This window comes from Myotis nattereri, assembly GCF_964212035.1.
Source record: "Myotis nattereri genome assembly, chromosome: 5".
NCBI classification, from domain to species: Eukaryota; Metazoa; Chordata; class Mammalia; order Chiroptera; family Vespertilionidae; genus Myotis; species Myotis nattereri.
Genome location: NC_138080.1, coordinates 27,199,141 through 27,214,761, shown reverse-complemented (window position 1 = coordinate 27,214,761; position 15,621 = coordinate 27,199,141). Strand labels below are relative to the sequence as shown.

General features: G+C 38.7%; 1 protein-coding gene across 1 annotated transcript; it reads left to right on the top strand.

The window, feature by feature from the left end:
• Positions 1-1,030: 1,030 nt before the first annotated feature.
• LOC308520177 (uncharacterized protein) lies at positions 1,031-14,581 on the top strand (the record flags this gene model as incomplete). The annotated part of the gene is made up of 2 exons (XM_081092714.1): positions 1,031-1,953; positions 13,618-14,581. 2 exons carry the CDS (start codon positions 1,031-1,033, stop codon positions 14,579-14,581), a joined length of 1,887 nt encoding a protein of 628 aa, XP_080948840.1.
• Positions 14,582-15,621: the final 1,040 nt, after the last annotated feature.

Genomic DNA, 15,621 nt, shown 5'->3' with positions numbered 1-15,621 from the left:
TGCACTGCTGGTGGGAATGTAGACTGGTACAATCACTATGAAAAGACTTTCAAAAGGAAACACAGCCCTAGCCGGTTTGGCTCAGTGGATAGAGCATCAGCCTGCGGACGAAAAGGTCCCAGGTTCGATTCTGACCAAGGGCACATGCCTGGGTTGCGCGATCAATCCACCCCCATCCCCAGTAGGGGGTGTGCAGGAGGCAGCCAATCAATGACTCTCTTTCATCATTGATGTTTCTATCTCTCTCTCTCCTTTCCTCTCTTGCAGTCAATTAAAAATATGTTGAAAAGAAAACACATATTTGAGTGAGCACTTATTTCCATTGAGGATGGATATTGGGGAAAACCAAATGATAATAAAAATCCAGGATGATAACTATCATATAAAAATTCTAACTGATTAATTATATTTGACTTTAATTTAGAATACCAGTAATGATATAAGCATGTATATATATTCCAAAGTAAAGATCTTTTTTTGGCATAGTATTTGGGTAAATTAAAGTATATTTGCTTCCCAGTGTCTTTGAACTAGAGTGATTTAAATAAAATGTTATTGATTGATTTTAGAGAGAGAAGTAGGGAGAGAGAGAAACATCAATTTGTTGTTCTAGTTATTTATGCATTCATTGGTTGACTCTTATATGTGTCCTGACTAGGGACTGAACCTACAACCCTGATGTATTATAACTGAGCTACTGCCCAGGGCTGGAGTGATTTCTTTTAAGGGAGAAAGATATTTCTTATTCCATATATTTCCTTCAGGAGGAATCTAATATTTGCTGTGTTCATGACTTTATTAACTCTATTAACCTTAGTGTCTGTAAAGTAGGTATGTATAGAAACAGGTAAATACCCAAGAAATCAATGAGGAAAAATTCCTCTGAGGTACTGAGTTTGCCACCTCTCCTTAAGTATAAATGCTTCACTTTGATTTCACTGAATCCAAAATATAGACTCAGCACTGGTTGCCTGTGTAGTTGTTTCATTACTCTGAGTATCTTTTCTTTTTCACGAGGTGTCTCAGCCCCATGGAACTAAAGAATCTAACACGTGTCTCAGAATTCTTCCTCCTGGGTCTCTCAGATGACCTGGACCTGCAGCCTCTGCTCTTGGGGCTCTTCCTGTCCATGTACCTGGTTGCCGTGTTGGGGAACATGCTCATCATCCTGACTGTCAGCTCTGACTCCCACCTCCACACCCCCATGTACTTCTTCCTCTGCAACCTGTCCTGGGCTGACATCTGTTTCATTTCTACCACTGTTCCAAAGATGACTGTGGGCATCCTGACTCACAGCAGAGTCATCTCCTATGGGGGCTGCCTGACACAGATGTCTTTCCTTATCCTTTTTGCATGTATGGATGACATGCTTCTGACTATCATGGCCTATGACCGGTTTGTGGCCATCTGTCACCCTCTGCACTACTCAGCCACCATGAACCCACGCCTCTGCTGCTTCTTAGTTTTGATGTCATTTTTCAGCAGCCTTTTGGACTCCCAGCTGCACAATTTGATTATATTACAGTTTACCTGCTTCAAGGATGTAAACATTTCTAATTTCTTCTGTGATCCTTCTCAACTCCTTCATCTTGCCTGCTCTGACACCATCACCAATGACATAGTCATGTATTTTGTTGGCGCCATCTTTGGTGGTGTTCCACTCGCAGGGATCATTGGCTCTTACTATAAAATTGTTTCCTCCATTCTGAGAGTTCCATCGATAGGTGGGAAGTATAAAGCCTTCTCCACCTGTGGTTCTCACCTGTCTGTTGTTTGCTTATTTTATGGAACAGCTATTGGAGATTACTTTGGTTCAGCACTGTTGCCTTCCCCCAGGAAGGACGTGGTGGCCTCAGTCATGTACTCTGTAGTTATCCCCATGCTGAACCCTTTCATTTACAGTCTGAGGAACAGGGACATTAAGAGTGCCCTATGGCGGCTCTACAGCAGAACAATCTAATGTGAATATCTCTGCAATCCTTTTTGGAGTATGGTTGGTAAAACCAACAAAACCAAACATGTAGACCAGTGAATACTGTTTCCTTGGTCACATTCTTTTTTTGTCTCATAGTGTTCATTCCTCTCCATGCCTCACATATGAACTTTACATCTTTTGATTTGTCTTTAATTGAATTGGCAAAGTATCCTGGGATCCTTTGTACTCATAGTAAATGAATAAGGAGGCTTTGTACATCATAGTAAATGAATGAGAGGTTCTCCTTATTGATTCTGATATCCAGGTGAAATGCACAATTTTCTTAGTATATACTTAAACTTTACTTCTTTCCCCATAGTTTTAGAGTATTTTCCATACAAAATTTGCATCTGTCAAATATATTTATACAGGTAATTTCTGAGGAATGAAGTTCACTGGTTTTCAATTGTGGATTTTATTGGAATGCCCTGGCCGTTCTATAAACACTGGTGACCGGTTCTGTTGGAGGAGTTCGTTAAGAAGATGCAACTGCCAGTGGACCCAAGAGCTGGATTGTGGAATCAAAGACCCTAACCCTCTCCCCTGTCCTTGGATTGTTCATCTCACTTGCCTACCCTGAGCTAGAAGCTAGCCTTAGGATACTATCTGGATGTATACATGACTGAATGCAGTTGGATAGTCAAGCCTCAGAGGGAAGGCAGGGGAGAGTGAATGGGGGTGGTGCAGAAAGGAGGGGGGGGGGAAGAGATCAACCAATGAACTCATATGCATATATACATAACCCATAGACACAGACAATAGGGTGGTGAAGCCTTGGGGGGCGCGGGAGTGTGCAGTGAGGGAAAAAAGGGACATATGCAATACTTTCAACAATAAAGATTTATTTTGTTTAAAAGGCCTTTACTGTATATAAATGTTTAAATTTTTTTAAATGTCTTTATTGATTAAGGTATTACATATGTGTACTTATCCCCCCATTCCCCCCCCAACACCCTCACTCATGCTGTCACCCCCCTGTTGTCTGTGTCCATTGGTTAGGCTTATATGCATGCATAGAAGTCCTTTGGTTGATCTATCCCCTATACCCCCACCCTCCCCTACCTTCCCTTTGAGGTTTGATGGTCTGATCAATGCTTCTCTGTCTCTGGCTCTGGTTTTGTTCATCAGTTTATGTTGTTCATTATATTCCATAAATGAGTGAGATCATGTGATATTCATCTTTCTCTGACTGGCTTATTTCACTTAGCATAATGCTCTCCAGTTCTATCCATGCTGTTACAAATGGTAAGATAAAATTTGGTGCATTCCTAGAAACGTACAATCTTCCAAATGGAATCAGGAAAAAATATCTGAATAGACAGATTACAACTAATGAAATTGAAGCAATAACAAAAAAACTCCCAACAAACAAAAGATGTCTCTATAAATTTAAGAAGTCTGGTATCATATCAAGCATCTTCTCTGACCATAATGGTATAAAACTAGAAATTAATCACAAGGGGAAAAAAAAGAAAAACAAAGAAAGACATGGATGCTAAATAGTATGTTACTAAACAATGAATGGTTTAATGGGGAGATCAGGGAGGAAATAAAAAGATACCTGGAAACAAATAGCAAAAGCAGTCCCAAGACATAATTCATAGCATTACAGACATATCTCAAGAAACAAAAAGAATCTGAAATAAACAATCTAACCCAGTGATGGTGAACCTATGACACGCGTGTCAGAGGTGACACGCGAACTCATTTTGGGTGACACGCATCGACAGAGACAAAAAATTGCATAATTCAAATATTTGTCTCTCGCAACGGCCAGAGTTGGGCATCACTCAAGTAATATTATTATTCACGTTACTCATGAGCAATAATGCAGTTCTACAACCGGATGTGAACACGTACATCGGTGTTGCGTAGCAAAGATACATAGTGAAAACATCCAAGATACATTGTTCCAATATTGACATTAATATAAAAAGGTTAAGAATTGCACTATAAAGAGATTAATCTTTACTCCTGACATTTTATTTTTACTCGAGTGACAAAATGCCCAATTCTGGAAACGGCCTCGTTATTGTCAACCTGTGCCTCGGGTAAGCTTCCTGTGCGTTCGGGTGCATTTGGCAAACGGACGCACTTGATCGCCATGTTCGTTAGGAGACAGGAGCGGGAGGGTTAGAAGAAAAAGATATACAGTGCAACAGTGCTCAACGAGACATTCTGCGTGTTGGATAATTGATTACAGCACCATATATTTGTTGGCTATACATACTATGTTTGAATTGTTTTGCACCAGGAGTCAGTGCAACAACACTGCAAAAAGTTAATAGGTAAGATACCTATCAACCTTTTATAAAAAATGCCGTGATTTATATTTATTTATTTTTGCAGCCTTGTGATGGAGAATCAAAAAATTAAAAAAGCAAGATTGAATGATAAAGGAAGTGGAAGTAGCAGTAGCCAACCCTTTCAAGACATATGGACCGAGATGTACAGGATTGTTGACAGAAACAACAGATCATTGTGCATACTGTGTAATGAACTGGTAGTAAGCAGAATGTGGAATGTAAAGAGACATTTTGAAACTAATCATTGTCAGCTCTTGAAAAAAGTATTGATGAAAGGAAGGAATACATTTCTAGGCAGCTACACCTCTAAAAAGTCAATCAAATTCCATCATTAAATTTGTAAGATGCTCTACAAATTTAACATCAGCTAGTTACTGTATTGCTCCCTCCATAGCTCAGCATGGAAAAGCCCTCAGTGATGGAGAATTTATTAAGGAAACATTTCTAAGATCTGCACCAGCTCTATTTCATGATATGAAAAATAAAGATGATATTATTAAAAGAATTTCTGAGTTACCACTCAGTAGAAATACTATCAAACACAGAATAATAGATCTTAAAAAAAACAAAAACGTACAACATCAATTAAAAAAAGACTTAAATAGTTGTAAATATTTTTTGATTTCTCTTGATGAAACTACTGATGTCACATCAAATGCTCAGTTGGCCATTATTGCTAGATATTCTGGTGGTCTCACAATGAGAGAAGAGTTGATAAAGTTAGAATCAATGCCAATAAGTACATCAGGAAACGAAATATGTAAGGTTGTTATAAAAACATTCAGTGACCTAAACATTGATATCTCTAAAATTGTGTCAGTCATGACAGATGGGCACCAAATATGGTGGGGAAAAATGTGAGATTCCTGAAATTATTTATGGAAGCTATTAGACATCCACTTGTACCTTTTCATTGTATTAGCCATCAGGAGGTGTTGTATGCCAAATCGGGATTCTCAGAATTGAATGATTTAATGTCAGTTGTAACAGAAATTGTGAATTTTATAGCTTCTCAACTCCTTCACAAGCGAGAATTTCCTGCACTTTTACAGGAAGTTGATTCAACCAACAGTGGACTACTGATGTCCAATAATGTGAGATGGCTGAGTCGAGGTAAAGTAGTTGAGCGATTTGTGGGGTGCTTTGAAGAAATTACGGTATTTATTGAGAATAAGGATCTGGCATGTTTCCTCAGAATAATGATCATAAGTGGGTCAGCAATTTGATGTTTTTTTACAGATCTCTCTGTTTATATGAATGAACTGAACTTAAAATTTACAAGATTTTGGCAAAAGTATTGACGTTATGTTTAGATACATCAAATCTTTTGAAAGTAAACTTAAAATTTTCAAGCGAAATATTGAAACTAAAACTTATAAGTATTTTCCTCAGATAAAAAAGTATTTCAAAAAGGCCACTACAACAAGTGTAATGGAGTCCATACTTATTACCAGAATATAATAAACTTGTTATTAGAACAGTTCAGCGAAAGATTTGACCAATTTAGAAGCCTAGAACAGACCATTAAAATAATTAAGAATCCGGATGTAGTTGTTTATAGTACTTTGGAATTAAAGGATTTCCAATGGATGCAAATTGATGATTTAGAGATGCAACTTGCAGATTTTCAAGCTAGCATTTGGCCTCATGTGTTTGTCGACTTAAGGTCGAAACTTGAAAATCTGGAATGAAATTGTTTGAGTAATGAAGAAGAGTGCAACTACGAACAAGAAATTTTGAGTGCTTGGAACAGATTACCTGACACTTTTAGCGACATAAAAAATCTAGCGATGGCTTTGCTAACAATTTTTTCATCAACATATTTATGTGAGACTTTGTTCTCAGCATTAAATAATATTAAAACGAAAAAAAGAAACTGGCTAACAGATGAAGTTAGTGGCGCTTGGTTGGCCTTGAAGTGCACCAAGTATGAACCTGCAATCGAAGAATTAGCAGACAAACTTCAGCACCAAAGTACATTGTTTTTCTGTTTTTGTTCATTTTATACACATTTTTTGGTTGATTTTTCTTTGTTAAATGGCATTTAAATATCCTATCTAATAATAGACAAACATGTTAATTGACCATACCTTCGCTACGCCTCCCACTGACTTATCAGCATGATATGCAAATTAACCACCAACAAATATGGTGGCTAATTTGCATACTGCGGGCAGGGAGGGACAGCGCCATCCCGCCTGCCCCTCCACCATCCAGGCTTCCTATCTGCGACCCTGGGCGGTGGGCATCCTGTGTGCGACCCAACACGGGGCGGCTGGGTGGTGCAGCAGCAATCGGCTGGCCTGCCTGGCCGCCATCCGGGCATCCCGTGTGTGACCCGGCCCGGGGTGCCTGGGTGGGGAAGCAGCGATCCACAGGCCCGGCCAGGTGCCCCATGTGCGACCCGGCCTGGGGCGGTTGGCCGGAGCAGCAAAGGCTTGAAGGCATCTCTGACCAGAGCAAAGGCCTGGGTCCCGGGTGCCGGAGGAAAACCCGTGCCTGCAGCCAGGGGAAGGGAAAGCCTATTGCATGAATCTTTTTGTGCAACAGGCCACTAGTATAAAATAAATATCAAAAATATAAACGTTTTTTTACTATGGTTGCAAATATAAAAAAAAATTATGAATATTTCTATATGTGACACGGCACCAGAGTTAAGTTAGGGTTTTTCAAAATTTTGACACGCCGAGCTCAAAAGGTTCACCATCAATGATCTAACCTTATGCTTACAGGAACTAGAAAAAGAACAAAAAGCAGTGCCCAAAGTGAGTAAAAGAAATGAAATACTATAGATTACAGCAGAAATACATAAAATAGAGTCTAAAAAAATACAAAAGATCAATGACACCAAGAGCTGTTTTCTTTTTGAAAAGATAAATGAGATTGAAAAACTTTTAATCAGATTTATCAAGAAGGAAAGAGAGGAATCAAATAAAGAAAATCAGAAATTAAAGAGGAGCCATAACAACTTACTCCATATAAATACAAGGGATATTAAGAAAGTAGTAGGAACAGCTATATCCCAACAAATAAAACAATATTGATGTCATGAACACATTCCTAGAAATGTACAATTTTCCAAAACTGAATCAGGAAAAAATTTGAATAGATAGATTGCAACTAATGAAACTGAAGCAGTAATTAAAAACTCCCAACAAACAAAAGTCCTGGACTGGATTATGTTACAGGTGAATTTTACTAACTATTTAAAGAAGAACTAAAACCTATTCTTCTCAAATGGTTCCAAAATATTCAAGAAAAGAGAAGACTCCCTAGCTCCTTTAAAGAGGCCAGCATTATCCTGATTCCAAATCAAGATAAAGACTGTACAATGAATGAAAATTATAGCCAATATCCCTGATGAACATAGATGTTAAATTCCTCAACAAAATATTAGCAAATGGAATTCAGAGACACATTAAAAAGATTATGCACTCCAATTTAGTGGAATTTATTCCAGGGATGCAAGGTTGGTACAACAGTCAGAAGTCAATAAACCTGGGACATCACAGGATAAAAATCGCATGATCATGTCAATAGGTGCAGAAAAAGCATTTGATATAATGCTGCACCCTTTTATGATAAAAACTCAGTAAAGTAGGAGTAGAGGGAACACACCTCAGCATAATAAAGGTCATAAAAACAAAAGAAAATTTGCCATAGCTGTGTGATTGAGTTGGTTGGAGCATTGTCCCATAACCAAAAGGTTGCAAGTTCGATTCCCAGCCAGGGTACATACCTAGGGTGTGGGTTCAATTCCTGGTCAGGGTGCGTGCAGGAGGCAACCCAATTGACATGTCTCACATCAATGTCCCTCTTACTCTTTCCTGTTCTCTCTTTCTAAAATTAATAAAAACATACCGTTGGTGAGGATTTAAGGGGGAAAAAAGGAAGTTTTAACTCTTATGACAGAATGGATGAACCTGGAGAGTATTTTTTTTAATTTTTTTTCTTTTATTTTTTTCTATTATATATTTGTTAGCCTGGAGAATATTATGCTATGTGAAATAGGCCAGTCAGAGAAAGAAAACTACCATGTTATTTCACTTATATGTGGAATCTAATGAACAAAATTAAGTAACAAAATGTAAATAGACTCATAGATTCAGATGACAGACTGACAGATGTCAGAGGGAAGGGTTTGGGGGGCTGGGTGAAAAAGGTGAAGGGATTAAGCATAAAACCCTCCTCATAGACACTAACAACAGAATGGTGATTATCAGAAGGAAAAGGGTTTGGGGTGCAGTAGATGAGGGTAAAGGGTTTCAGGATAAAAGTTGATGGAAGGAGACTTGACTTGGGGTTGTGAGAACACAATACAATATACATATAATGTATTATAGAACTGTACACTGAGCCCTAGCCAGTTTGGCTCAGTGGATAGAGCATCAGCCTGCAGACTGAAAGGTCCCAGGTTGGATTCTGGTTAAAGTCACATGCCTGCGGTGTGAGCTTGATCCCCAAAAGGGGGTGTGCAGGAGGCAGCTGACCAATAATTCTCATCATTGATGTTTCTCTCTCTCCCTCTACCTTCCACATTGAATCAATAAAAAGATATTAAAAAAAAATTGTACCCTGAAACCTATATAATTTTTGTTAAACAATGTCACCCCAGTAAATTTAATTTAAAAAATAGAAAAAGAAAAGACGAGATGACTATAGCCCTACATTCAGAACACAGACATCTGTGAAAACCCCCATAGGATTTAAGAAAATTGTCAATTTGTTATATCAAAATAAATGGTTGTCTAATGTAAAAATATGCTTAAATTCCACAGAAAAAGTAGAACTTTGATTGCCTTTATAAATAAGAAGAGAGAAACCACATCTCAACACATAAAATCCCAAACCCCAAAGCTAGACTATAGAAAAAAAGGAAGTTTCTCTTTAGAGGCATAAATATTAAATGAGAAAATAGAAATGAGATCATATTCTTGGTATAGAAAACATAATTATCCCTCCATGGAATGGTCAATTCAATGAATGTGCAGACATACATGGCACATAATGCTGGTTTTCAATTGAAAAAATTCTTTAAATTTATATAATTCCTGCAACTTGGAAGTGAGAAGTACAGGAGAGCTTTCTCCTGAGAAGAGGAAGGCCTCAAACCTGAAAAATTACATTCCCTTTTCATCTTCTATTAACAACAGCAGGTCCTCAGAGATTGGGATAACTCGGACCCATTTGACTAATTATGAGCTCTGTGCATTGAGCTCCCAGGGCCAAGCAGCAATAGATAAGCAGCTGTGCCTCTAGCCCTTCAGGTTCCCGTCTCAGTCCAGGGGCTTCTCATCTGAGTCTTCTCCTCTCGCATCCACTGCATCAGGAGCCCATGACTAACTCTGACGTCCTGCCAGTCTTGATGGAACCTGAACCTTCATTGCTTGCCAGGCAGGACAGGGGCAGTGGATTCCCACTCCTTGGTCAGACTCCAGCAGGGACAGAACTGCCCAGTGAGTACTGTGGAGGCGCTGGATGGAGAAGGGACTGTCAGGAGTATTTTTTTTTTTTTTTCATCATTAGGACAAACAGGAGAGTTGGGGCAAACAGCTGGGAGGGCACCAGTATGGAACGTTTCAGATATTTTTGTCCTTATAAAGGTAGAATCTGAATAGCTGGAGGGAACCATCTGAGTCTCATTTTTTTCTGATCCCCCAGGGCCTATACTCTGTGTAGCAGAGACAACAACAGTCTCTGCTAAATATTGAATAGACGCTTCCTTGGGTCTCAGAGACAGAGCGTGGGTGATAAGGCTTCCTCACCCCCAGGGCTTTCTCTCCTGTACTTTCCCTCCTTCCAGCAATGCCTCCTCTCCTGGGCTAGCAGAGGAGAAAACAGTGTTTGTGCGCATCTATGTACAGATTTTCTAAGAAAACTTTCATTTCCATTTAGTAGAATCCACAGATTTAAATACAAAGAGAAATGGTGGAGATTTTCATAAAAATGAAAAAATAAAAAAAGAGAGGGAAAGAGAAAGGGAAGTAAATCCTAGTGTGTGGACTGAGACACATTTCAGGATGTCCACTCATTCCACGAGTGAATTACCTGGCACATGATAGGCTTTCATCTCTCTCTACCGTATCATAGAATAAAATGTTGTCCTTCAGCCTTTCCTGGGGTTGATTTTCATCAACAAACCCACTCTTCCAATCTGATTTAAAGACATCAGTGAATGTCTATAAGGACAAACCTCTGTTTGGTGCCACACATTTCGCAGAGACGGGTGTTGTTCTCCCATTTCTATGTAAGAGATACCAGCACAGACAGGTGGCAGGACTTACCCCAGGGGTGGGCAAACTTTTTGACTCGAGGGCCACAATGGGTTCTTAAACTGGACCAGAGGGCCGGAACAAAAGCATGGATGGAGTGTTTGTGTGAACTAATATAAATTCAAAGTAAACATCATTACATAAAAGGGTACGGTCTTTTTTTTCAATAGTTTTATTCATTTCAAACGGGCAGGATCCCGCCCGCGGGCCGTAGTTTGCCCATGGCTGCCTTACCCACACTTCCCAGTTGTGGTGACAGCTGTGGGAATTCAGACACAGGTCTCCTGATTCCCACCCCAGGCTCTGTCCCCTCCATTGCAGCACAATGATTGTTTCTTTCCAAACAGGCTTTAGTCTCAGATGAGCAAATGAAGGCACAATCAGCAGTTCTTTTCCTTGGGATTTGATGAGTTCATCTGTGAATTAGCAAAATGCACCAAGTGGTTTACTGGGACCTTTAATACATTAATGTTGTGGATCATAGGTTTCCTATGAGTAGCAATGCATTTCTCAGCATATTTTGTAAAACGGAGATATTAAAACGTAATTCCCTGTACAAGAAGTTCATTTTCCTGGGGCTCTATCATGAAGACTCTTGCTAGTCAGACTTCAGGGAACTTTCTAACTTTATACCTTGGCAATCAGAGCATGTAGTTGATTTTGTCTCAGTCTTCTATTGGGAAAACAAGTATAGGTAATTAATAGCAAAATGGCACATATGTCAATTTTTATAACTCAATCAATTATATGTTTTTAAATATATCTTTAGAAAATTCTCACTTGTTTGATGTGGAAAGGAACTTAAGAATTTTCTTAGCCCTGGCATAATAAAAAATTGAAAAGGAAAATGATTATCCATCAGGTAATACTAATCATCATTTAAAGTGCTGAAAGTGATGTATGCATTTCACAGAGAGACCTGAAATGCAATGCTGTGGTAAAAATAAGAACTCAGGGAACAATATGTGTAACATGAGAGTATTTAGATAAATTTTCAAGGAAACTGCTTATGTGTACATAGCGTAAGGCTAACATCATAAAATATTGAAAAGAGAATTCATCCAGCAAATCCATGACAATGTTTCCCTTCAAACAACTAAGCACAGGAGAAGACCATGCAGGAATAGCAAAATAACTTCAAGTTTTATCAATAATAAATATGAGTTCTTCAGCATGTGTTATTAAATATTTGTATTTTTATATGGGTAATGGGTAAAATGACATTGATAATAATTGATAACTTAATACATTTATAAATAGCCTGGCAATAGTTCCCTCCACTGGCTATATGTTAATATACCCAAAATACATATGTGTAGAAATTCTGATTTAATTGGTTCTAGGTTATGGCCAGCCCATCATTAAGCTTAAAAGATGGATAGGTAATTATAATGATCAACTTTCATTGATAACCAGTGCTTAATATTTTATATTTATAATTCAATGTTATTTCTTACAGCAACCCTATGAGGTCAGTTTAATTAATATACCCCCTTTACAGAGGAGCAAAGTACCCAGGTGTTGGCAGTAGTGGTCTTTGTTCTTTTCCCTTTTGATCTTTCCCGTTACATCATTTTTTAAAGCAAAAATAGTTTTTTATGATATAGTGAATGTAAATTTAGGCAGTGTTTATAAAATAGAAATGATCAGCTATACACAAAGGAATCTAGCATGTCACACAAAGGAATAAATATTTAGAGAAAATAGCACTTCTGTTTTGACCTGTCAAGAGAAATGACCTGAGTTGCCTTCCTGGGACTAATTTAGGAGAAATGCAATCCCTCTGTGACGGAGAACTGACTTGGAAAGCTCTGAAGCTGGCATAAGAAAGCCAACTTAAAGTTTAAGGAAACTTTGCCCTAAATTTCTCCACTGTTCTTTGGAGGGTTGCTTTTGATGAGAAATTAACCCGTCACAAATGTTTCTGATTAGAGACAAATTTAAGAAGTGTTACCCATCCACTATAAAACTAAACAGTAAAGTGCAAACTGAACCTCAGATGTTTTTCTTGGTTTGTGTATCACTGTTAGAAAATAACCTTTCAAAAAAGACAAGTAAGCAGAGTATTCATGAAAGTTAGTTATTATTTAATCTTTGGTGCATTGTAAATTGCTATCTTCTTCAGGATCAGTGATGTTGTATGATTTTGTTCACTTAACAAAAACATATTTTTCCCCTAGTTGGTTTGGTTTAGTGGATAGAGCATTGACCTGCACACCGAAGAGTCACTAGTTTGATTCTGGTCAAGGGCACATGCCCAGTTTGTGTGCTTGATCCATAGTAGGGGCTGTGTAGGATGCAGCCAATCAATGATTCTATTTCATCATTGATGTTTCTATTTCTCACTCCCTCTCTGAAATCAGTAAAAATATATTAAGACAAATAAAAGATCAAAAGAAAACACACACATATTTTTCAAAATATGTGGTCTACCAAGACCAAATATTTATATATGAGTTATATTTGAGGGACTTTTATCAGACAACCCACACATTTTAGTGAGCACTTACCTCCATGAAAATGGATGTCAAAAACCAAATAAAGATGAAAACCCTTAAAGATATTTGCCATGTCAAAATGCTATCTCATTATGAACATTTTATTTTAGGTTAGAATAGAGTTAATGTGGTTTTAGCTCTTTCTAGACTATATTTAAAAATAAGAAAACTTTTTATACTGCATTTGGGTGAGATAAAGTACTTTCAACTGCTTCTTAGTTTCTTTCAATTATAATATTTGCCTTATAAAATAATATATCTCATTTCATATCTTTTTCTTCAAAAGTTGAGGGCTCATATTTTGAAGTGCTCATAAACTTGTTACCTCAACATGTCCTTTCTTCTCCAATATTCTTTGACCCAGTGACTCTGAAGTGTTTGTCTATAGAAACAGATGAATAGCCCAGACATCAATAAGGAAAGAGTTCTAAAAAGAGTTAACAACGTAGTCATGTTGCTGAAGGCAATGAGCGAGGAGGGTATGTGGTCCTCAAGTGTAAATACTGTATTTGTGAATTGCTTGAATCCAAAATATGGGCGCCTCTACACTTGCTTCATTTATTTAGCGCTCTCTTCTTTTTCAAAATGTGTCCTATCTGCATAGAACCACAGAATCGGACATGTGGCTCAGAATTCTTCCTCTTGGGACTCTCAGATGATCCAGAACTGCAGCTTCTTCTGTTTGGCCTGTTCCTATCCATGTACCTGGTGACCATGCTCGGGAACCTACTCATGATCCTGGCTGTCATGTCTGACTCCCACCTCCACACGCCTATGTACTTCTTCCTTTCCAATTTGTCCTTGGCTGACATCAGTTTCAGCACCACCACAGTTCCCAAGATGCTGCTGAACCTCCAGACACACAGCAAATCCATCACCTATGCAGCCTGCCTAACTCAGGTTACCTTTTTTTCTCTTCTTGCATGTTTGGACAGTCTACTCCTGGCTGTGCTGGCCTATGACCGGTTGGTGGCCATTTGTCAGCCCCTACACTACCTGGTCATCATGAGCCCTCGCCTCTGTGGCTTGTTGGTCCTGTTGTCATATTTCTTCAGCCTTTTGGACTCTCAGCTGCACTACTTGATGGTGTCACAACTTAGCTTCTGTGCAGATGTAGAAATCCCTCATTTCTTTTGTGACCCTTCTCAACTCTTCAACCTTGCCTGTTCTGACACCTCCACCAATGACATATTGATCTACTTTGTTGGAGCCATCTTTGGTGGTGTCCCACTCTCAGGGATCCTTTTCTCTTACTATAGAATTGTGTCCTCCATTCTGAGAATCCCATCATCGGGTTCAAAATATAAAGCCTTCTCCACCTGCGGCTCTCACTTGTCAGTTGTTTGCTTATTTTATGGAACAGGCCTTGGTGTGTACCTCAGTTCCACTGTGTCATCTTCCCCAAGGAGGAATGCGGTGGCCTCAGTGATGTACACTGTGGTCACCCCCATGCTGAACCCCTTCATCTACAGCCTGAGGAACAGAGACATCAAGAGAGCCCTATGGAGGATGATCGGAAGAATAGTCTGATCTCTACACCTGTGCTATCATTTTTGGTTCATAGACTGGAAAGAGCAGTAAAATCAAACATGTGCAACCAGATATTCTGACTCTGAAGTCACATTGTGCATATGTACCTAAATGGCTCTCTGCTTTCTTTTTACAACATTTACCTTCTTAGCACAGCTGCAATGGAATTGGGAGATGGTTTTGGACTCCCTACTTAAGTCATAGCCCCCGCAGGATTATATGCCCTTCTCACTTTCCTTATGCATTACTCAGGACTCTTGGTCATGAGCAGTCTTGTTTCTATTATTAAAAAAAACCGTAGGTTTCTCTTTATTGTTATTTATTCTTTCTATAGTTTCTTCATGATTCTTCTCTATTTATTCATATTTTTGCTCATTCATGATCTTCTTTGTGTTCTTGAGAATAATCGGGACTTTCGTAGGAAAACTGGATGTATAATTCCTAATTTTTCTGATAGTTTCCCTCCATTCTATCTAACATTTCCATCAATTACATAGCCCAACATGAAAGGACAAATACAGTATAATTCCACGTATATGAGGCACCTAAAGTAATCAGATTCATAGAGACATGAAGTAGAATTTTGGTTGCCAGGGAATAGGGAGTTAGTATTTATTTGGGAAATAAAGAGTTTTATTTTGCAAGATAAAAAGAGTTCCGGAGATGAATGTTGGTGATGGTTTCACAGCAATGTGAATGTACTTAATACTATTGAACTCAACACTTAAAATGTTTAAGATGGTAAATTTTATGTTAGGTGATTTTACCACAATGAAAACAAAAGATATCCTTTTAGTTATGAGGGACATGTTGTTCCAACTGTTGGGTGTGTCACTTAGCCCTCAGCATCAGCCCCCATAGGGACCGGCCTCAGCTGCAGAGAGCCACGGTAACCAAGGTCATGCCTCCTTCTGAAGAGGCTCACATGCCATGACATTTGGCATCTGGTCACCAATACCAGCCAACTCTAAAGGATCATCCTCAACCCAGACCTTCCTGGTGGTTTTAGGAGGCCTTTGAAGGGCTTCAACTTGGCTTGA